The 23,281-nt window shown below is 36.9% G+C and overlaps 2 protein-coding genes across 3 annotated transcripts in view; one reads left to right on the top strand and one right to left on the bottom strand.

Annotated features, from left to right (window-relative positions):
* Window positions 1-11,509, bottom strand: part of LOC117422998 (protein phosphatase 1L-like) — a 46,410-nt gene extending 34,901 nt beyond the window's left edge. Inside the window, exon 1 of the mRNA XM_034038301.3 lies at window positions 10,648-11,509. Coding sequence (XP_033894192.1) covers window positions 10,648-11,046 — 399 coding nt within the window. The 5' untranslated portion in view covers window positions 11,047-11,509. The remainder of the gene's footprint in view (window positions 1-10,647) is intronic.
* A 1,558-nt stretch (window positions 11,510-13,067) lies between these two features.
* Window positions 13,068-22,529, top strand: LOC117423058 (60S ribosomal export protein NMD3). Of its 2 annotated transcripts, XM_034038446.3 has the most exons (16): window positions 13,068-13,260; window positions 13,953-14,013; window positions 14,297-14,431; window positions 14,754-14,850; window positions 15,124-15,204; window positions 15,462-15,590; window positions 15,796-15,886; window positions 16,132-16,210; window positions 17,107-17,203; window positions 17,980-18,097; window positions 18,567-18,712; window positions 19,105-19,217; window positions 20,628-20,700; window positions 21,009-21,115; window positions 21,365-21,435; window positions 21,769-22,529. In XM_034038446.3, exons 2-16 carry the CDS (start codon window positions 13,973-13,975, stop codon window positions 21,906-21,908), a joined length of 1,518 nt encoding a protein of 505 aa, XP_033894337.3. In that variant the 5' UTR covers window positions 13,068-13,260; window positions 13,953-13,972; the 3' UTR covers window positions 21,909-22,529. The 2 variants fall into 2 exon arrangements, with proteins under 2 accessions (XP_033894337.3, XP_033894338.3); XM_034038447.3 differs by lacking the exons at window positions 13,068-13,260; window positions 13,953-14,013 and having other exon boundaries at window positions 14,734-14,850.
* The last annotated feature ends 752 nt before the right edge of the window (window positions 22,530-23,281 follow it).

The following is a 23,281-nucleotide window of genomic DNA, read 5'->3' as shown; positions in this document are numbered from 1 at the left end:
AATCTGTGTCAAAGCATAAATTTAAGTAAAGATCTGCCAGGTAAAATAATCCTAGAATTAATTTCTACATATATATATATACTTGTGGTATAAACAGAATTCTGAATGATAGTTTGTGATAGTTCGTGGTATACGCTTATACACCTTAGGAGGATGTCCTGCTGCGAATAAAATTTGTATACTACAAATGATCATTCAGTATCCTCTATTTATCTGAAGAACAGGAAGGCAGAATGCGATGGCAATGTGGACTCTCACACATATTGTCCTACAAGCATGCCTCAAGCCTGCCCTGGAACATCTAAGCCTACAATGTATGTTCTCTTTTCTTAGAAAATGCATCCTAGCAAATGTGCCGTGTCTGGGCCAAACAACATGTGGTTGTTTTATAACACAGAACGAGGCTATTTTGTGATATGGATTTGCCTTCCATTGTGAAAGATGCATACTGTGCCTTCAGGCTCCATACGTAATTTAATTCTCTAATAAATCACAGACACCGAAGTTAAAACAACAACCTAAAATGAGAGACGCCTTTCAATGCAAACTGCAAAGTGGAAAACACAATCAGTGATGACAGCTGTTCGTTTCTAACTGCATCAGTTACAAGCGGATTTATACATGATATAATAGTCATGCAAAACGGACTTAAAATGTTGCATTTCCGAAATAAAGAAAAGGCCTTTCCACAAATGCTGCAAATATAAATCTAATCTTTCCCCTTGTGTAATGTCCTTTTATTTGTTATAATGCAAGTCACATTTTGTGAACAGAATATTTTTTTGTGGTAGACTTTGCTGGGATGCAGTGGGGAATCCATCTACAAACGGTCAGGAAAGCTGTTCAGGCTGTTCACCCAAAGCTTTGGGTAATGAGCATGCATCATTCATCAATGCTGCTGCCGAACGAACCCAAGTAAAAAATAATCAGAAAGTGCTTTTCCCTCTGCTAGAAAAAAAGAAGAGAAATCTATTTTTAATACAATTACTGCCTCTTGAATAAGAAATAGACTACATTTTAACTAACTTTTTTGGACCTTGTTTTAAAAACAATAAAAAAAATTACGTCTACAATACTTCTTTGAACACAAAGCCGTATACTGGATAGAGCCAGAGTTATACCAGATCAAAATGCAATGTGCCAGGTTCTGTTTTTCACTGACCCAGAGTTAAATGTGGATGTGCAAGGCTGTAAACACAATTTAAAATGCATTCATATAATGGTAGGGATGCAGGAAGGCCTGCAGACCTGTGATGATGTATGTGATACTGAAGGTCTGCAAGTGTGATGCTGGAAATGGTCTCTACATTTATAGAAGCTGTGGGAATATCAAAGACTCCTGTGTGTGGACTCAGGAGTTCCAAACTGCAGACACAGAGGTACAGATTGGATTATACTGATGGCTCTGCTATTGTTTTATTTAAAAAAGGCTAATCCCAGTATATTAAAAAAAAAAAAAAAACATTGCTACTAATTATTTAAATAACTCCTGAATTTGTAGTGTAACTGTTTTGAATAGATAGCAGGTTTATTAGGTCTATAATAACCATGTGGAGCATTCTTTGAAGGGCTGATAAACAAAGCCTGATATTTTTGCTGTAGGAACCATGTGGAAAACATTCTCGGCTGCATGGGTTTGAAGTAGCATCACTTAAGCAATACATGCTTAGAACTGAATCCCAGCATCCTACATTATATAGTTTCATTTGATTTTATTTGTTTTAGTTCCTTGTGCACATAGTATTGCTGAATTATGCAGCTCTTGGCTGACCTACAGTCACACTTGTAGGTCAAGTCAAGAGTCAGCCAATCTTAAGAAATGCATTTGTAAAAATCATGCCAGCCTTGTGGATGTAGAACAATAAAAAAGAAGGGTTTGTGTCAGCAGTCCTGAAATACAGCCCTGATATCACAAAGGAGAAGACAATAAGATAATGCGATGTGCTTCTAAAAAAAATGAATTACGCAGGCTTTATTTTAGACTAAATGCATTCTGTCATTGATATTGCTTAAAAGGACAAAGAGCTTACAGAAGAATTCCAGTAAATCTTATCTAAAATTACTAGTATTTTGTAGGTCTTACTAAACCTAAACACACACACACATTATGATAAAAAGGTGTTTGATTATTTTTTTAATGCTATTAACTAAATTTACTGATCACTCATTCCAGATATTTTAATGCTGTTTCTGCACCTGCCTGATACGTCAAGAGGCACATGAAGGAACTCGCATTCCCAGGAGCCTTTGGGTTTCCTCAGTAACCAATTGCCGTTTACCAATTCTTGTATTGTGTTTCTGTTTTCTTTTCATATCCTTTTTAACCCTTTAAGGTACACAAGGAATCGAGCGGTTTTTCAAACGGTTTCTTAAAAACATCAAAAAACAACTGCAAATATCTTCTTTTCTTTATAAAGCAGATAAACTCTCAGTCAATGACAGACAGCTTTGTTGTAAACACAGAAGTTTTTGGTAGGGCCGCTCAGCAAAGTGCACTCCAAACAGCAGGATGATGGCTCCAAGCTAGACATCGCTTTTTTAAAACCACTTACCCAGCATGACATTCCTAAAAACACTGCAGTCGCAGGAACTTGATTATATAGCTGTCTGTTATTGGTGACATTGTTGTTTGAGGTTTTTTTTTTTGGTCCCTTTTTTTTTTTGTTCCTATTACCATGCAAGAAAAAGATCAGCGTGTAGCGTGTGTCCTTTTTTTTTTTTCAGCAAACGTCTTTTAGACAGTTTATTTCACTGGGGTATTGTTGCCAAAGTAGGTTAATAACTGCTCAACCACAGGAAATCAGATAAAATATCCGTCCAATTTAGATCACTTAAAAAGCAAGATTACAGCTGATTATAAATCCAGGACATCATAACTGTGTTCAAACAAAAATTAGCAACAGTTTATGTCAACCTTGTAAATAGGGGCAGATTTGTTTTTCAAAACCTTTTAGAAAGGTTAAGAAAATATAATACCAATTTCATTTCTCCCACATGCTCCCAAGATGTTTACTTTTAGTTTCGAAAACTTTTTAACCAATTAAGGCGAACCTAGAACTGGAACAAAAACTCAGTAAATCTAGCCCACAAGGGTTTTCTGTAATGCTATGTATTAGTCTACTTGTGGTGTTATCAGCCTGAAATCAGTTTAACACAACAAGAAATCAAGAAAAAGTATAGAAACAAATTATCACTCCACAGCTAAAAGCTCCGATCTTCCATTTCAGATAAGTCTAAACACACAGAATGCTTTCAGGACTTAATTCACTTGCTGGTAATTAACACATGAAGCCGATAACATTCTGGGGAAACTGCACAGATAAAATGCAGCCAATGATATTTACACTTTGTATTACGCCTCAAAGCCATTTCGTATACTGTACACAAGTGATGGATAGGTGTACAATATCTTTTGAAACCGATACCGTAACCACTTAAATGACACATTTAAATTTGTATAAAACGTACTCAACACTAGTATAAGTTAACACTTGTATAAAAATACAGAACCTATAATTTAATAGCCAGAGCTGCAGTGCCTAACAATGTTTGAAAACATTCTTTGAAACGGTTTTACATTCAGAATCAGCTCTTAAAAAGCTGACTTGAGCACAGTGTAAGGGTTAACTATGGGAGATGAAAGGAGATCACTGTGCTCATTCTTTGCAGTACTGATATTCTAGTGTTCTCTTATTGGTAGAATCAGATTCTTGTGTGGTTCTTAGCAGAAGGTCTCCAATTTGCACTGGATCCAGGTGGGGGTCATAAGAAAGTGCATCTAAATTTAGTGTGCAAAAAAGAATGAAGAAAAAGAAAATCATGGATATCACAATATTGTTTTAGTAATAATTCCCCATTATTATCCCCAATTCCCTGTTATGAAACTTGAATCTGCATTTCAAATGTATTTATGGGAAGGTTGCAGAGGACGTGAATTTGATCAGTGTCTTGTTTTGAATTTTGAATATTCAGCCAACAGTATGACCTCGCTCTTTATTATGCAAGGTCATAAGCACAGTGGGTTAATTACAGAGACTCGCTTACTACTAGGTAGGTAAAGATTTCACTAATGTCATATTGATTTCATGCCAAGCCAATTTTGTCACGTCAGCAAAACTAGGGCCCGATTCGAATGATGTTATTTATATGCAAATGAGGCTACGCTCTCTCTGTTTCCAAGAGGCAAAATTATAGCATACCAACCTGTTGGTTGATGTCTGCCATCAAGCTTACAATATTTCTGTCGTCAGCATGAAAGACAAACTCTGCAGCAGCAAAAAGCCATGAAATCACAAGAGCAATAAGTGACTTTCAGAAAACAAAAAATTGAAAAATGCTTTAAGAATAGAAATCTCACATTAAAAAGGAAGACTTTGCAGTTTCAAAGTTCTATGAAAAAGACTACTGACCTATTTGATCCTAGGCTCGAATCTTACTTAATATAATGCACACACTAAATGTAAATGGTTTGTTTTTGCTGTGGCTGAATCCTTTTTTCATCCTAAATGAAGGAAGATTTGGAAAACTTGAATGATCGCATCAAATACATTAAAACATTTCACTTAATATAATAGGTTTTTCATTTCAATAAAAGTACACATTTGAGAAAAACATTAACTTCACACATGAATACATTTGAGTCACACTGTATACAATAAGTGGCTACCAACTGACTATCACCATCATGCTGATAATAGAAAAACCGTGTAATCATTTCAATGCCTCAAATGCTGTAGTGTACATAAAAGCTAGTACAATCAGCTTCAAATATAATGTGAAATAAAAGTATATAAGACCTAACACCTTTGAATAACACCTTTGAAAATAAAACATATTAGTTACTTGTCTACAGTTTTCTAGTATTTAATTATCTGAACAGGAGCAATATTCACATGTTCTGCTGTTTAGAATAAATGAAGACCTTCAAAAAAACATCAGTGTAAATAATTACATCCTGATGCATCACTAATATATATTAATATCATTAACATCTCATTAACTCTGCAATGGGGTATTTTCCCAAAAAGGCAACCCAAGCCCTAATAACTGCAACACTGCAAACCACTGATGTGAAATGAGCTGTTCACGTATTTACCGATTATCTGAAGCAACTCAATTCACTTTGTGGGCTGCGGTGTTATCACAACTCGCACGTGTTGCCTCGTAGCAATTCCACAAGTCACACAGAAAACACAACGATAAATTCATTGTCATTTGGAGGACTGCTATCTGGCAATTCCTAGTCATAATAAAAACTCTCAATTTATTACAGGAAATGTTTGTTGCCCTTTGGGAAATTACAAGACCTCGTCTACATGAAGAAATTAGAAAGATGCCTTGAAGCAAGCATATACTGAAGATCTGAAGAAAAATGTTATGACATGTTCATTATTACAAATTCCAACTCCTGTACTCTTTATATTAAAATCAAATATACATCTTCCTATAGCATATCATTTGTTCTCTTGGCCTCTGTAACAGCTGCTGTGATGTGCATCTCGTTTATGTGAATGGAAGACCCACAAGTACTTCTAGAACAACATTTTACACATGGGATACTGTACAATAACAGATACCCTTTCGTTGCTAAACCAGCAATAAGAAATAACGTAAGCCATCATTTTGTGGGACAGTTCTGCTTGCTTTACATGTAGCTGGACATCAGATCCCTTTAATTGATATTCACAGCTGTTTCTAAGCAGGTTGGTTGTATTGGGAGTGGCTGAGAAGTGAAGAATGCTTTTACTTGTCACCTTTTCCCCAGTTTGGAAAATTCCAGATGAGGATAGCAGTCACAGCAGCTTTAGTGCGTATGTAGTACTAATTGTGAAATAAAATACTAAGGGATTTTTTAAAGCTCATTACCTTTTCATTATGGTCTTCTTTCTTCTCAAAATTAAAAGATTGGGGACACAGATTAACTGAACCGGCACTGGGCTATAGCTCTAGCTAAGCAGGTGTTCACATGCTTATATACTGTACCCTGACACTTACACAGATCCACTAATGCATACTACTGTTGTAATGTGATATTTCACTTTCCATTAAAGGAGGCTCAAGCTGGCGTACAAATGCACTGCATAGATTTGGTTGGATCTGTAACATCAGCAATTAATACACACTACTTTATCTGCAGTAAACCAGGCTGCAGGATTCTTTTAAAAACTTCAACACTTGCCCAAGGGAGCGTTATAAGATCATGGCTGTCACACGTGATGGGTGCTGGTGGGGCTGTTTAGGAGTTTTGCCACGTAGTTTAGAGACAGTCTGGGGATGTCAGCTGCTCATGCAGCTATGATGCTGACAACAAGGTCACAGTTGACGAGATCAGACAGAGTTCTGGCACCATGATCAATTTATGTTATTATCCTCATCACTACCTAGCACTGGTCCTCGAGAACAAAAGAGAAAAGGCAACCCCCAACCGAGGGCAAGCATACAGACTGCACTGTTTAATATTTAATGCCATGAAGTGTCTCAGAGAACTGAGCATCTTAACGGACTGCAAATATCAACCAATTGACTCTTTAGACAACGTCATAAGGAAATATCTAAACAGCAGAGACTTACTATATAAAACAAGACGTTTTCTAGTATCTGGAAGAGAAATAGCACATTCTGCACAGTGTTAAGGCTCAATGTACCCTTTTAAACAACTATTTTTTTTTAGTTTAGATTGGCTAACACACAGATTCAAACTCGTGGAAAAAGGTTTGTGTTTTTCCGCTTGTAAGTACACCGAAATAAATTCTCACTAACACAGCGTAATGCATGCTTTTGTAAACCCTGCAGATTATTATTAACAATGCAACACAGTCACACTGCCAGTCTACTGCAAAAATATGAAGAAATATATTTATTACACATGCTGGTAACTGAACGATGTACAAAATAGCTTGCAATGTGTATAGCCTATATCCTCAAATATATGTTTTCGTAGTCTAAATGTTTTCATCCTGAAATGCTTTTATAAGGTGTTTATCATCGATTGCTTGTATTCATTGCATTATTCATTCATATAGTACATTGATGTAATCACATTGTGTTCTCCAGGATTCATTCTTGCTCAAGGCAGTATAATGTAAAAGCTCCCATCTAAATGCACCCCCTTTGGGATGGTGGTAGAGGGCACAGCAAGTTTGTTGTTTTTTTTATTTATTTTATTTTTATTTAGCACGTTGTTATCTCAAACTCAGCTGTGGGTAAACACAAAATGCAAGACAGGTTGTTTATAATGCTACTCTCTACCTGCCTTTAAAGCTGTAATTAACATTGTTGAACCATCTCAATTCTTAATTACATCACGGATATCTGACGATGATGAAACAAGCTGTTTCTAGCTAAATATTCCTTGAACAAAACTGATCACTTTACATTCACTGTAAGGAAGATGTAGTCACTACACTACATGCTGCTTGTTTTATAAAATAAATACATTCTGCCTGGAGAAGCACATAACAAATTCAGAATTAGCAAGGAACAACAAGGGGGGTTCATTAGGTGTTTGAATTAAAAAGGGTGCTGAAGAATATCTCGTAGTAGTTTCTTGATATGACCTAGATGCAAAGAAAGAGTCCTTTTCTTCAAATATTAGTTTTGTTTATTCAATATATGCAGGGAATCCTTTTCCCATTACAGAGCATGCAGATTCAAAGATGCATACAGAAACAAGCTCTTTGATACCCATCTGCACGCTGGTTTTTCCCCTCCCCCATTCCATTGTAGGTCCAATCACAACGGGACAACACCCTGTGGGCTACACCTGCGGATGAGGTCCCATGTGCAGAGACAATGGTGTGTCATGAACTAAAGTGATCTAAAGATTGATATTGCAGAAAGTAAACTGGTTCTGGCTTGATTGTGTTTATGTTTAGCACTTGTTCTTTTGTGTTCTCACACTATGCATAACCTATGCTATCTTGGGCATATCGGTCCCTCCAGCACTGGGTGATTGTAATTAGGGTTAGGGTTAAGCTATGCTGTCTTGGGCGTATCGGTCCCTCCAGCACTGGGTGATTGTAGTTTTTCAGCTGCTAAACTGCCGCCATTGTTTTATGCACAGACTTGTGGGTTCGGCCGATTTCTGCTGAATAGCACTATTTGATGCAATCTTGCACTTATCAGCTTCATATATACCTGATCTGCCACTTTTTCTGCAAAACTAACAGTGTGCAAAACTGTAAATGCTTGCATCTTATATTGCATTAAATTCTTTGTTTTCCAGGTGCAATATAAATCTGATGATATGGAGCAATGAATCTGCTAATTCAGGGGTCTCCAATCCTGGTCCTGTAGGGCCGTTGTCCCTCCTGGTTTCTGTTCCAACTGTACCCTAAATTACTTAATTGGACCAATTAAGTGCTATTGGAAGCTTAATTAGTCCAATTAAGTAATTTAGGGTACAGGGAACAAAAACCAGGAGGGACACCAGCCCTCCAGAACCAGGATTGGAGACACCCAATCTAGACAGTTATTAGATGTCACAGGTTGATACATTTAATCTGTGTAATGCTATCAATATCAGGAATGCCTAAGGATTGTTAGAAGTATCAACTACAACAAAGTATCAATCTAGGCATTCAGTAGGTCACACAGATTGATACAATTAACTTGTGTCATTCTATCACTCTTGCAGTTAACCCTTTTATGACCAGTGTAAATGTTTCCAAGTAGGAAGGACTATAGTAAATGGTTGAGGGGCACATTTTTACACGTTACTTGTACTTGCACAAGAATGTATGTAATCTCTCAATAGATGTAATCATTACTATTGTACAATGTACTTAATTTTTTCCCCATTATATATGCATAGTCCAACTGCTTAAACAGCATCTATAGGCTACAGTGTAAACTATCAGGAATAGATAAGGAAAACGTTGACTAATACAATACAATAAGATTTAAGTTGTTGAAGGGCACTGGTGTCTTAAACCCAGAAGGTCTGATAAACCCCTACGCATGACTATATAGCAGGGGTGCCCAATCCTGGTCCTGAAGGGCCGATGCCCTCCTGGTTTTTGTTCAAACTGTACACTAAATTGATTAATTGGACCAATTAAGCTTCTAATAAGATACAATAAAGTTATCTGAAAACCAAAGCGGCCCAGAATTTGGGACATTATAATTCAAAGCGGCCCAGAACCCTGAGAACCAGCAGTCTATATGTAAAACTGTGATTACATTACAGATAAAGTAAAGAATCCTGTAACAAAACTGCAATGGTGGGCAGGATATATATTTGCAATTAAAATAAATCATGCAATCAATTATAGATATATGCTATTTGAAAGAAAAAAAAGTAGATAACCACAGAAAGCCAATTCTTACATTTGTGCATAACATGACAATTTACATAAAGTAATAGTCACCCATAGTTTGTTATATTAGTGCAGCAAAATGCCACGTTAGATTTTAATTGAAAGGATCTAGAAAGCAGATCTCTCTCCCTCTCCGATCACAAGGCCTCCAAGCTTTCCCACTCGTGCTGACATCATATTCCTGTGACAGACAAGGACCAATCAAAATGCAAGACTGTTATGTGGTTCTATTCCAAAAACCGGGCCTGTGTCATACCTCTTCTGGAGTGTATGGTACTGACTAATGCAACGTAATGACAAAAATCCTTAACCCCGCCCCTGGCTCAGCTCGGCTCGCAGCCGGATTCAGATGTCTTGTGAGGCCGGAGTTTCACGGTTTGGTTCTTGGTCGGCTGGACAAATACCCAGTGGAGAACCACCCATACGCGTACCATACCGAGCCCTGACGGGGTGGGGTTATTGATTTACGTCATGACACTGGTGCATCTTGACTGTTGTGTCTGTAACCTTATTGTTTTTGCCTTTATTTTATACGTTTAAGTTTCACAGTATACTGTCGTTGAAGTTGTCTTCACAAATTGACAACGATAATACATTACCAGTTTGTAATTATTTGACGAGCGAGTCAATGTTTTGATTTAACTTGGGTCCTTCTGTTAAGTCTTAAAGAGAAATAATGAAACTGCTTTAACTTACTTAGATAAGACATATGGCTTTGCTGTACCAGGCTGGCTGGGCTCGGCTCGGGTGTTCCAGTGTAAAAGGGGCATTAGACTGCTCATGACCTGGCCCATGTCTTGAGCCAATTGGTTTTCAAGATATATGAACAACCCCCTTGTGCAATAGGACATCTCTTCAAGTTAACATTTTACACACACAGTTAGCCAATAGGGACTGTGAGGTTGTATTGAACAGGTTGATTTTGAATAATAGCCTTAATACATAAGTAATGTATTAACAAATCAACTGCACATTGCAGACCATTATTTATTTATTTATTTAGGTAGCGTCTTTTTCAATCCATGTCATTTCACATGGTACTTCTCCTGTAATAAGATACACGTTTGAGTAAATAAACTTTCATATTTCATAACATTGCATTAAAAATAAATATGAATTGTTCGGGGGGGGGGGGGGGGGGGGGGGGGGGGCATTTATTTCTGTCTCAATACAGTACTGAGCACATCTGGCAAAATATATTGCTCCTACTTATTTTAATGTACATTGTTGCTGTTCATTGTCAAGATGTATTGATGGTATATAACTCAGTAGATTATAAATACTATTTTTAATACCGATAAAAAACGAGCATTTAAACGGCATAACCTACCTCTCCTCCGTGGCCGTCAAATATTCCGAATATGGACGGGTGAGTCTTGTTGACCAAATCAGTGATGACTTCAAAGCGGTCTTCCATGTGTTCTCTCCTGCCTTGTATGGAATACACGGCCACATTGTGGCGCTTGAATTCCCAGGTTTTCGAGAACTCAGCCTCCAGGATATCAAGACCTCCCAGTCTGTCATTCTGCATAATCTCCGCTACCTTTCCTTTAACCATCTTCACGGCATCCCTGCTCGACTTGACAATCGTCTTCACTTCATCCGTGTGGAAGAAGTAGCTCCAAAGGGCTAAACTAATGCATAGCAGGAACAAGGTCTCTGGTCGCAGTAAGAAATAACGCATGATCCGACCCAAGAGAGACAACAACGTCATTGTATCTTCTATCATTTAATTTATACACACAAAAACGATACTGACAAAGGTTCTTAAGTACTACATGAATAAATCAGTTCATACTTTTGCAACTGAAAAAGACGAGCAGGTGTATAGCAAATCCGAATGCTGTAGATCAATAACAATGTTATGTTTTTAGCCCCCAGGTCAATGTAGATGTATTGTTATTATTATTATTATTATTATTTTTCTTCAGCTCAATATCAACAGTGTTGAGGATGCTACAAGCAAGATTCTCAGCTTCCGAGGTACAGCTGACATCCCATTATTTGTATTAATCACAGAACTATCTAAAGTCTTAAAGCTGCAAACTCAGAGACAAATACTATTATATCTGGACGTGGTAGAACGAGCCGCGTTTGATTAAAAGCAACACTGTTTATGCTGTCGCTCCTGACAGCAAAGTAACGCTCACGCAGCACTCTCCTGCCAGACTGCAAACTGTCAAGCATTGCTGCCGCATTCCCCTCTGTGGAGCACTCGATTGAATGGTGGGGGTTACAAATTTATAACCATAACATTTACTTTTGTCAGAAAATCAATTGATATTATGCCGCTTCTTTTATTTTAATTTTTTATTTTTATTTTTTTTAATTAACATTGGTTAACGTATACATGAAAAGTCTTATCTTCTTGAAATATATTGAATGCCTGTAGGACGCCCCCTTATATTTTGCTTGGCACGTTCTACTAGAAAGTATTCGGACGGCAAGCAGACAGGCGCAAAGTGCATGCCCATCAAAGGGGTGTAAATATAGAACTGTGTGATAAATAACTGATTGCAGCTAACAACAATAAATATTGCATTTGTGACTGAAGTGTTGAAATATGCTATATATTCAACACTTCAGCACGTCAACATTATCCAGGGCGTCTGCTAAGAAAGAAATAAATAAATAACTAATAATATTCCAGAAAAGGGAAATCTTGGAAATTAGACCTGCAAACAAGCAATAACAGTACAATTCTTACAAGAATGTAGTCCACAGCATTTGCCCCCCCCCCCCCCAAAAAAACCCCAACAACTATTTGCTTAATATTTGATGCTCACAGTTCAAATTCTCACTTTTGAGATTTATAATGTTAAAGTGTTAAAGAACCCCTCAATTATTTTTTATTGTAATTTCTGTTAGATAAAAGTGTTTAGTGACCAAAAACATAAAGTAAAATGGAGACAAACGACAGCTGAATGGAAAAGATGTGCCAGTACTGACAGTTCCTGTTTTCCACCTGCCAAAATCTATCTGCCAATGCATGTGACAGTATCCGTCACTGGAAACTGGAGGAGAGGGGTCAAATTATTTGTAAAAAGAAGTTAATTGTTGCATAGAGAGGCATCAGTGTGGAGTAGCGGTTAGGGCTCTGGACTCTTGACCGGAGAGTCGTGGGTTCAACCCCCAGGGGGGGACGCTGCTGTACCCTTGAGCAAAAGACTTTATCTAGATTGCTCTAGTAAAAACCTAACAGTAATGGTAATTGTATGTAAAAATAATGTGATATCTTGTAACAATTGTAAGTCGCCCTGGATAAGGGGGTTTGCTAAGGAATAAATAATAATGTTGTGACACACTGAGGTCCCTTTCTTCTGTGGGAAGTAATTTAAGTAATCACTGCGACATTACAGTGGAGCTGAAAATACATGCAATACTACTACATTAAAGGTACATGTGTCCAACCCACTGCGTGTACTGTTGTAATTGAATGAAATCAAAATAGACCTCTTTATAACTGGATTACATATTGCTTGTGTATGAAAAAAAAAGTGTAATTAGACATTTTTAAACATATAGAATGCGGTCTCTTTTCTGCAGATACAGGACTATATTACTAAAGCTATCAATGATGACCACTTAAGATCATACCATTAAATGTCTAACAAAAAGTATAATGGGACATTATTATGCCACATTGTTGCTTATATTATTAGAAAGTAAATCCGACAACTTGCAAATACAATATATCTGTATATGTTTTAATTGACCAAAAACATTCGACGTAGTACGGTAGTGCGGCTGGTATCGGTGCAGGCGCTGTTTAAGCAACCAGAGTATGGGGTCCTTCCACTCTGGGCAGCCTGGGACGCGTTCATACTGTCACCCGAGATCGACGAGTAACAACGTGGAGATTCACTGAGCATGTCGAAAAGAAAATGATAATAATCAGCTTTTAATACAATTCATAGAACACGCGGTTAGGTTTAGCCTGAAGGTATGTTAATTTGTCATGGATCCTGTTGTACTTTATGTAATGTAGTCGTAGACTATTCTAGTAGTAGACGTTATGTAAAGTTACATTGCAACGGTTTACTGCAACAGCGTACATAATTATACATATGGCTAAAACAAACTTTAATTAAACAAGGAGGCATGATATAACAACCCTGAATTTAGCAGGGGATCTGGGAAGTCGCTAAATTCTATGTATATGTTTGAGCAATAACTAATATATATATATATAACTAATCATTTTTTCGGCTCTGGACTCTTGACCAGAGGGTTGTGGGTTCAATCCCAGGTGTGGGACACTGCTGCTGTACCCTTGAGCAAGGTACTTTACCTAGATTGCTCCAGTAAAAACCCAACTGTATAAATGGGTAATTGTATGTAAAAATAATGTGATATCTTGTAACAATTGTAAGTCGCCGTGGATAAGGACGTCTGCTAAGAAAATCGATCTATCTATCTATCTATCTATAATATATCTCTGGTGTGAATCCATCCACGCATGTCATTTTATACTCGCTGCATGCGACTAGGTAGACAGTAGGAGTGATTTTGTCACTTGGAAGTATTTTGGTGTCTCATTGTTAGATCGTTTTATTTACAAGTATGTATTTCAATGGGAATTCAGTTGCTTAAACTAAGGCTACTCTAACGTTAATCAACTACGGCTGTATTTAGGACGACACACTGAGACGTAAATGGAGTACATGCAAGCACCAGCAAGCAGCCAGGGTAACATGTAAGTATTATTTATCATCATTAATACATATTTCTATTAAAAGTGTCTCTAATAATATGTAGTTTTTTTTGTAAATGAATAACCTTTGGGGCCCCCCGTTTATACTGTCTCAAATGTTTCACCTGGGAGCAGTAATGTTTGTTACACCTTCCTGTCTGGTTCCAGGGATAGTGTGTGTGTGTGTTCTGTTGAACTAACATTTGTTGTGCATTTGCTGTAAAACCAGACAAATATATTACAGCATCTTGAAATAAAATAACTGTTCTTTTTTTTCTTTCTATAGCCTGTGCTGTGAATGTGGCACCCCCATTGCCCCAAACCCAGCCAATATGTGTGTCGCTTGTTTAAGAACTCACGTGGACATCACAGAAGGAATTCCGAAACAAGTCTCTGTTCATTTTTGCAAACAATGTGAAAGGTATGTGTACTGTGTGTAAATATATATAGTTTTACACTTAAAAATGATTCTTGTATTTTATCAATTCCTACATTTTTATATAGTGAGTTGCCCCACAGTTCTGCACAACTTTTTAGGAGTCGCAGATTACAACAAATCTCAACATGGAGACATTAGGAATATTTAATAAATAAGAGGAGTAATATATAGAAATGTACCAAATGTTATGATAGTTTTTTACATGCTTTGTGTACTGTACAGCATTGGAAAATTCCTGGTGATTTAAAATGGGTTGGCCACTTTTAATCACCTTCTTGATCTAGTTTCAGTAAGTGTTTTTCAGGTACCTTCAGCCTCCAGCCACCTGGATGCAATGTGCTTTGGAGTCCAGGGAACTGCTTACCTTATGTCTGAAAAAACTGAAGGCATCAATGACTAAGGTATAATATTATTCTTCCAATTGCTACATTGATTTTTATTTTTTAAAGGCTTACTGTCTGTTGCAACTGTATGTTGCTGGATATTTCTTGCATGGCATTTTAAATGTCAGTGGTTCTGACTGATACGTTTGATTTAGTTAGTTAATGTGGTAACTGTAGTTTACAACAAAGGTGTTTTTCAGAGCTGTACTGTATTGTAAAAAACAAATTGTCATTTGTGGATTGGTCAATTAAAAGTATTATAATTTTTTAAAAAATGTTTGTTTACATAAGGTTCGATTGATTGATGCAGGCTTTGTATGGACTGAGCCACACTCCAAAAGAATTAAAGTGAAGCTGACAATACAAAAAGAGGTGAGTAAAAATAGCTAAATTAAAATTGAAAACTATGTTCCTGGGAAACCTTTTACCTTTAAACATGTTATTAATAAGTAACTATTAAAAACATTTTATAAAAAAAAACTAAAAAAAAAACTTTAAACCCTACCCACTATCTGGAAGTTAATTTCAATTGGTATGGTCTTGCAGATCTAGTACTGTCTTCCATGCTAACCAAAAGCAGATTCAGTTAGCATGTTTTTTTTGTTCATTGCAGTTAACCTCTTTTTTAGGTTATGAATGGAGCCATACTTCAGCAGGTGTTTGTGGTTGAGTTTGTAATTCAGTCACAGATGTGTGATGACTGCCACCGCATTGAAGCAAAGGATTTCTGGAAAGCAGTGGTGCAAGTCAGACAGAAGGTGAATATTTAAAGTTGTTTCAGTGGAATGTATCATTTGCAAAACAGGAGTTTTATTGTCTTCACTTTCCGTCATGCTTTCTGGAGGTCTGAAAATGACAAAATAAATACACTGTAAATAGTGTAGATATTTCTGCCAGTTTGAATTTTATAAACAGTGATGAAATAGTTCTAAAATATTTACTGTTCAATAATACTTCTTGCAGACCTCTCACAAGAAGACTTTCTATTACCTGGAGCAGATGATTCTGAAGCACAAATTGCATCAGAATACTCTTCGTATTAAAGAAACCCATGGTATGTAACTGCACAAAATGGAAAATTTCAATATAGCACAACCTACTTTTTTTGTTGCTCTTCAGTGTAAAAGCAACCTGAGCCGTACAGGCTGACTCGGCTCGGTACCGGCTCGGCTCGGCTCGGGTGTGCCAGTGTAAAAGTGGCTTAAGTTAACGCATCTACTACTGCTGTATCTTCAGAGAGATAGAATTTTTATAATTTATATTCACATCTGTTGATGGTTTCTGTGACTTTCTTTGCAGATGGAATCGATTTCTACTATGCCTTGAAGCAACATGGACAGAAGATGATGGACTTCCTGCAATGCACAGTTCCATGCAGGTATAACAGATGACTATACAGATGAACCTGTTTTATATCACCTCACTTAATATCATACCCCGTTTATTATCACGGTTTTTCCAAAACCACACGCCATGCACCATAGGTTCTTTTGAGAAATGAGCTCTCTTAATGTCATCTCACAAACCCACTTATTGTCACGTTTTCGCAGCCTGTCAGATGCTGCATGGCCGGGCTTTTCTAAGTAACCACAGGATATAATGAATTTCCAACGTAACTAATCATCTCGGCTGATAAACTGACATTTTGTGCAGCCTGCCAAATGCTGCGTGGGCGGTCGTAACGGGATACAGTTCAGTTACAAAAACACCAACTTTTTTAACATAGTCAGTCTCATACAAATGCACACACACAAAAAACAGCAAGTGCAACGCTTAACTGATAGCTCTCATCAGTTGACAGTAGTTAATGACACAAACTGATTTGTTCCAGTTAATGACACAGACGTATTTATCCTGTAGTAAACTATATGCATTTGTTTAAATGTAAAGAATGACTAAATGTACAGTATTAAAACACCCCTTTAATTCACCGTTAGTTTTCTTTTTTTTTTCACACTCGTAATGTGCTGTCATAGGCAAACGTGAAACCCGGTTTGTGTCATGACCCGCTTTATATCGCAAATTCTGCCTGCATGCCAATCATGGTATAAAGCGGGTTCATCTCTATGTGCAATTAATTAGTTACATTTTTATTTAAGGTAGTTCATCTCAACATTTTAATGTACAGTATTAACAGCAGCAGTTTGATAAAACTGGTACGTCAGCACTAGGTAGACACTAAAAGTTAATCTTGATACAGTATTTCCTAAGATTTTGGTAAGTACCCATTTTTCCAAATGGTCATCTTCAAAACCTTTTTTTCTTTTTCTAAAGGTCTAAAACATCTCAGCGGCTGATCTCCCATGACATCCACACTAGCACGTTCAATTACAAAAGCACCTTCTCTGTGGAGATTGTACCCATCTGCAAGGTACGTTTCTAGTTTTTTTTGTTTTTTTTTTTAATTTTTTCCCTTTGGAAATCTTAGTGCTAATCAGTGTTCCACACAACTTTTAACTAGTGGATGTGTTTTATTAGAAAGGCCTACAATGATGATTAGCCCTCCAAAAGATAATACGTAAATGAATTCAGCAAGCAAGAACAGTATTTTAGAAACTGGCGACATCAGTACACCAGACCTACATCACATACAATTCGCACAATCTCCTATTCCGTACTTTAATAGTTGGTCTATTGGAATAGGACAGAAAAGAACGGCATTTCCCTATTGATGTCTGGTATTGATCATCCATTATGGGGGTGTGGTGGGAATTGAATTGTTTTCTGATTCTGTGTTGCCTGCTGTTTCGCACATGGTGTGAGCAGGCACAGATAGTATAGCCTTGTTGTTTTATGATTTCGGGTGGGGTTGGGTTGGTATTCAACCACAAAATGACATGGACGTGGGCTGATGATTTTTTCATTCACGTTTCATTACATATTCTGCAAGTATGATGTGAAATGCACCATTCACTGTATAAAGTGACAACTAAACAATTTGAAGGATCTCTAAAGCCCTTATCCTTACTTACAAAGCAAACTTCAGATAAGACTTAGCAATGCGGGCCTGTTTTGTTTTTGTAATTCAAAATTCTGTAAATTGGTAGATATTAGTTGACACTCCACTTTACTGATCGTGGTAAAGGATACCACAGAGGGGTCCATTTTGTTGCTGATAAATATGGTGTATCTGTTTTATTCCTGCAGGACAATGTAGTGTGCCTGCCCCCACGACTGGCCCAGAGCCTTGGGAATATGAGTCAGATCTGTGTGTGCATCAGAGTGACAAGCGCCATTCACCTTATTGACCCCCGTACCCTGCAGAGTAGGTTTCTTTTGTTGTTTACAGGGTTACTTGTGGTTGTTTGTTTTATTTTAAGTGATCTAATGCATTTAACAGGATCATGATGTTCCTCAATCACTTTTTTTTTTTTTTGTTTGTTTGTTTCAGGTCACTGTTTGTGTGCAACTGTTACTTTCTGTACCAGTACAGTAAACCACTGACATCTGTATTTTGTCCAACCCCCCCCCCAAACAAAAAACATGTTCAGTTTTACCACTAACCCAGGATAAAAAACATTGGCATTAGTTTTACAAAGTGTATTTTGCCCTTTCACTCCACATCTGGAAATGTGGCCCATTGAATTAATTGATTGATGGAGCTTGAAGACTAGTGCTGATATGGCAAAATGCAATCTCTGCCCAGAGCACAATGATTAGTATTGAGTCCTATGATTTAATGCCAGTTTCACGTTTCTAACTGTACATTTTCCTTGAATTGACTGTGAATCTAGTTGCTGAGGTTGACGGAAACACTTACTGGCGCTCCCCGTTTCACAGCCTCTGCTCACCCCGGCAGCTGGAGGAGTTTATTGTGATGGATATAGAAACTGTCAGAGATCACAAGCAAGGAGCTGGAGCTGGCATGAGATCCAACAAAGTAAGATCTCGCAGTCATAAAACTACAGATTTAAAACTACAGATGTGACTGAAGTATTAAAAAATAAATAATAAAGATACTGAAGCATGAATGGTGCAAACTGCAGTTACGTGACAAACCAATTTACTGCAGCTTGCATCATTTCCGTCAGAGGATCTGCAATTTAAATTCATACCTCTTGCAGCCCCACGGTCAGAAACAAGTCCGTAGCTAGAAGCTTGTGGTCCAGATATAGTACTAAAGTTGGGCGCAGGCCAGATAGACTAGACAAGATGTCAATGGGCATAGCAATTTATAAATAGATGCCAGGTGTATAATACATTTTATTTGCCGGTTTCCATTTTGTAGTTCAACAAGAAATGTGAGTTTGTTTACATTTTTTTTTTTTTAAGCACGTCCTTGCAGATGTGTGGGTACAGAAAACCTCAGAGATGAACACAAGCCAGCAGTATCATTGTCATACGCATCTGGGACACCTTCTCAATCACGGGGACTTGGTTTTGGGGTAGGTATTTAAAAAAAAACAAGCAAAGCAGATAGATAAATAGTTTATAACATTACTTATCAGTGTTTATTTTAAATATGTAGTACTTATTTATGCTTTTGTAATATATGGCAGCAGTGTGGAGTAGTGGTTAGGGCTCTGGACTCTTGACCAGAGGGTCGTGGGTTCAATCCCTGTTGGGGGACACTGCTGTATCCTTGAGCAAGGTACTTTACCTAGATTGCTCCAGTAAAAACCCAACTGTATAAATGGGTAATTGTATGTAAAAATAATGTAATTGTATGTAAAAATAATGTGATATCTTGTAACAATTGGAAGTCGCCCTGGATAAGGGCGTCTGCTAAGAAATAAATAATAATAATAGTAAATCTTAAAAGCAAGTGTGCTTTTTGGCGGGTTTAAAAAAAACAATGTGTCTACTTTGGCTGAATCTTCCACAGCTAAATCAGAGACACAGGAAAGACATGGAGACCTATTCCAGCCCACCGGCACTTCATTCCTCCTCCACCAAATCATAGCTTAACACACACTTTTTTTCCCTGCAAATTTACAATGTTACACCCTGTGCACAAAGTGCCATACTAAGCCAGTTGCAAGGACAGTCGTTCATTCCAATCCCCGGCTCTCTGCACTAACCAATATATACAACACAGCTTTAAACCTGTGTTATGGCCACAGTTGGTAGTGTGCTGTATTCAATCAGCATTTTTACAAAAAAAAGTGTTCGCCTTCTTAAAGTAGTACTGTAGTTTGTAATAGAAGTCACTAATGTTCTCTTCATTGCATCACAAGGATAACTGACTGAAATCAGACAATTGGGTGGGAGATGCATTGTGTGTGTGACTCTTGACTCTGCAAACATTTAAAATACGCGCCAGTTATCAGAGACCGATTCTGAGTGTGCCATCAAAACTAGTACGTAGAGAATCAGACACATTTTTTGTTCCTAGTGCCTATTCAGTGGAAAGACTAATTTGATTTCCCCGTGGAAAAAAGATTGCTTATAGTGTTGTGTTTGAAATATTTGCATATCCTGGATAAAAAGGGGACCAGTAACATAAAGCAAATAAGAACATATTTCTTAAAGCCTGGGTTAGCACATTTTTAAGGTTAGGGCTTGGGATAGGATTAGGCCATTTAAGTGGTCACAACATTGGGGTCATATTTCTTAAAACAGTTACTACAATTACAACCCGTGCCTATGCAACCGATGTTTTTAAAATGACTAATATTGTTTCATTGTTGACTAGTTTATTATTTATTTATTTATTTATTTATTTATTTATTTTTTATAACTTTTTAGTTTATACTTTATACTGTACAATTCAATACAAGTCAGATGTGTGTAGCAACTTTCAAAAGTTATCAATGCTTCACCTTTTTTAAAACACTTTTTTACTTTTTTTTAAGGTTCGATCTTGCCAATTCCAATGTTAATGATGAGTTTGTAAATAAAATGAACCCTCATCATATTCCTGATGTGGTAAGTTTTTTTTTTTTTCCTATAAAATACTGTCGATACTTATTTGCTTTCAAAAAATACATTAAGGATCACTAGTTGTCAATCCTTTTTTTGTGATTGGGTGAAGGTAGAAGCCTAGAAAACTTTAAGCTATATTGCCCTCTTGTGGTGACGCTCGGCATATCTCATGGTGTACTAAAACACATTTATTTTGTTCACTTCTTTTTTTTAAATCGAAGCCCAGCATGTTTGTTAGTTAACAGATCTAACACTATGATTGTAATCCTTTTAGCGAAGTTGTATTTTAATTTCATGCGTTCTAATTTCAGGTGTTGATTAAGAAGAGGTTTGACCGCAACAGGAGGCAGCGTCGTAGGAACTGGAGGCTCAAAGAAATGGAAAGAGAACGGGAAGGCATGGACACAGATGACGAGAGGTAGTCTTGTTAATTGAGCAGCGTATCCTCTATGCTTCATGTTAATTTGTCCCAAATCCACAAAAGCGTGCAGATACTGCTGGAAGACGCTACTATTAAAAGCTGTTTACTAGAGTTCGCACCATATACACCAGTTTTGCTTTTTATTGTAAAGTTAGCCAAAATAATTATGGTAAACTCCATTCAATCGTCATGTAGTATTAGGTTTGGATCTGCCAAGAGTAAGTGGTGTCTTTTTTCCTACTTCAGGCAGTACCAGGACTTTCTTGAAGACCTTGAAGAAGATGAAGCCCTCCGGAAAAATATTAACATTTTTAGAGGTAAGCAGCAGTAGTTAAGGTCTGATCTTTATGGCAATTACTTGTTAGAATAAATTAATAATACATTATTAATAAATAAATAAGCATAATGAAGTCACGATCAAATGATAGAGGCAGAATTCAGTCATCGGGTCTAAAAAAATGTAAAGATATCAAGCAAAATGTTTCTGTTAAACGGTTTACAGTGGTGCTGTTTAGTGGGGTTTTTTTTTTAAGATTTTGAAATTGTATCATATGGAAGCTGGTTTTAGAAAACCATGGGTTCTACAACATTACACTGCTTTTGTGACAAACGGTACTGCATTGGATTTACATTGCAAAACATGTTTCCAGATGCTTCAAAAATCCCAGTGGAAAGTGACACTGATGATGATGGGGCTCCTCGGGTCTCCTTGGTTGAAATGTTGGAGGACTTGAATATTTCTGAAGATGCCACTGGTGGAGAAGGAGCAGATATGATAACAACTGCATGAACCGTCTTTCCAAAAACAGTGCTCTTTTGATGATCAAAACCATAACTTTTAATGTGTTTATTTTCACTGGTTGTGGAATTAAATATTTATAATATATATTACAGTAACATTGTCACAATCAATATTGTGCACGTTTAAAGAAATTACTCAAAGATGTACTCTTCATGTGTATTTTATTAAGCTAAAAGCCAGTCAAATGTATTGTAATCTCAGCTTTATGAATAATATTATACCCAATGCAAAATACCGTTATTGAAAATAACTATGTTGCAATTTCTTTTTTTCTTATACATGTATCCATTTACCAATCAATGACTTTTTACAGTGTGCAGTGAAATATATTCAGTTTTGAAATCGTGCTCCATTATCCAAAGATGTTGCAGTTGTTAAAATGGTGTGGTAAAATGTTTGTTGTGCCTGGAAACTTTAATATCCTTAAACTGTGTGATTGCACTGCTTTTAAGTACGCCATTGGTATAACGTTGAACTGTGTTAAGCAGTACATAGGATTGTTTGAATATGAATTTGCGTTGGTTGTGATGGCATTTGAACAGAGAAGTACAGTATTAATCTGGATTCATTCATCTGCATTGCAGTGAAATAAACATTGCTTGGAAAACATTCAAACCAGTATGGCCATGATCACATTGCACATCACATGCCCTGTAGAAATTACAATGAAATTATAATGCGTCGCACTAAAACCAGGTTTTGACTACTTTTGAGCCCGTTGACACATACACCACTGTGGAGCTGTCGTTTTCCAACTAGACTGCGAAAAGTATATTTCCTTTTGAATTTCTTAATACATGGAACAGCTTTTACCTTTAGTGTAAGAGGGGATCGTCTTTTAACTTTCATAACAAATACATTACCCGTATATCCCAAAAATACGAAGACACCCATATATTTTCTCAGAGAAAATATATTTTAACCACCAGGGAGCACTAGTGAATTAGACTCTTCTATTGCAGTGGGATAATTTGTAACTTTTTTTTTTTTTTTTTTTTTTTTAAATCATTAAGTATGTCTATAGGAAGTGTTGCACAATAAGTGCTAAGAGTTGTAAACCAGGAGCAGGAAGATCAGTGGTCTATTTTCAGTAATAGGTGATGGATGACTGATTTGTAGTCCCACTCTCTGTCCCTGATGAATAGGATCAATGAATTCAGGTGTGACTGTCACAAGGATTTCGCTGTTCTTGCGTTAATATAAAATCATGTATTTTCGAATGGCTATACAGATTCTTAATCCACTAATTTTGGCAATTTTAACTCGGCTCAAATACCAAACACTGAGCACCTGGAGTTTTTATGCAGTCACATGACTTGAACTCAGTATTTTATCCCAATGAACAATACTCAAACAATCAA

This window comes from Acipenser ruthenus, chromosome 17 (assembly GCF_902713425.1).
Source record: "Acipenser ruthenus chromosome 17, fAciRut3.2 maternal haplotype, whole genome shotgun sequence".
Lineage (NCBI taxonomy): Eukaryota > Metazoa > Chordata > Actinopteri > Acipenseriformes > Acipenseridae > Acipenser > Acipenser ruthenus.
The sequence above is the reverse complement of the archived record's forward strand: the minus strand, read 5'-3'. Positions and strand labels throughout refer to the sequence as shown.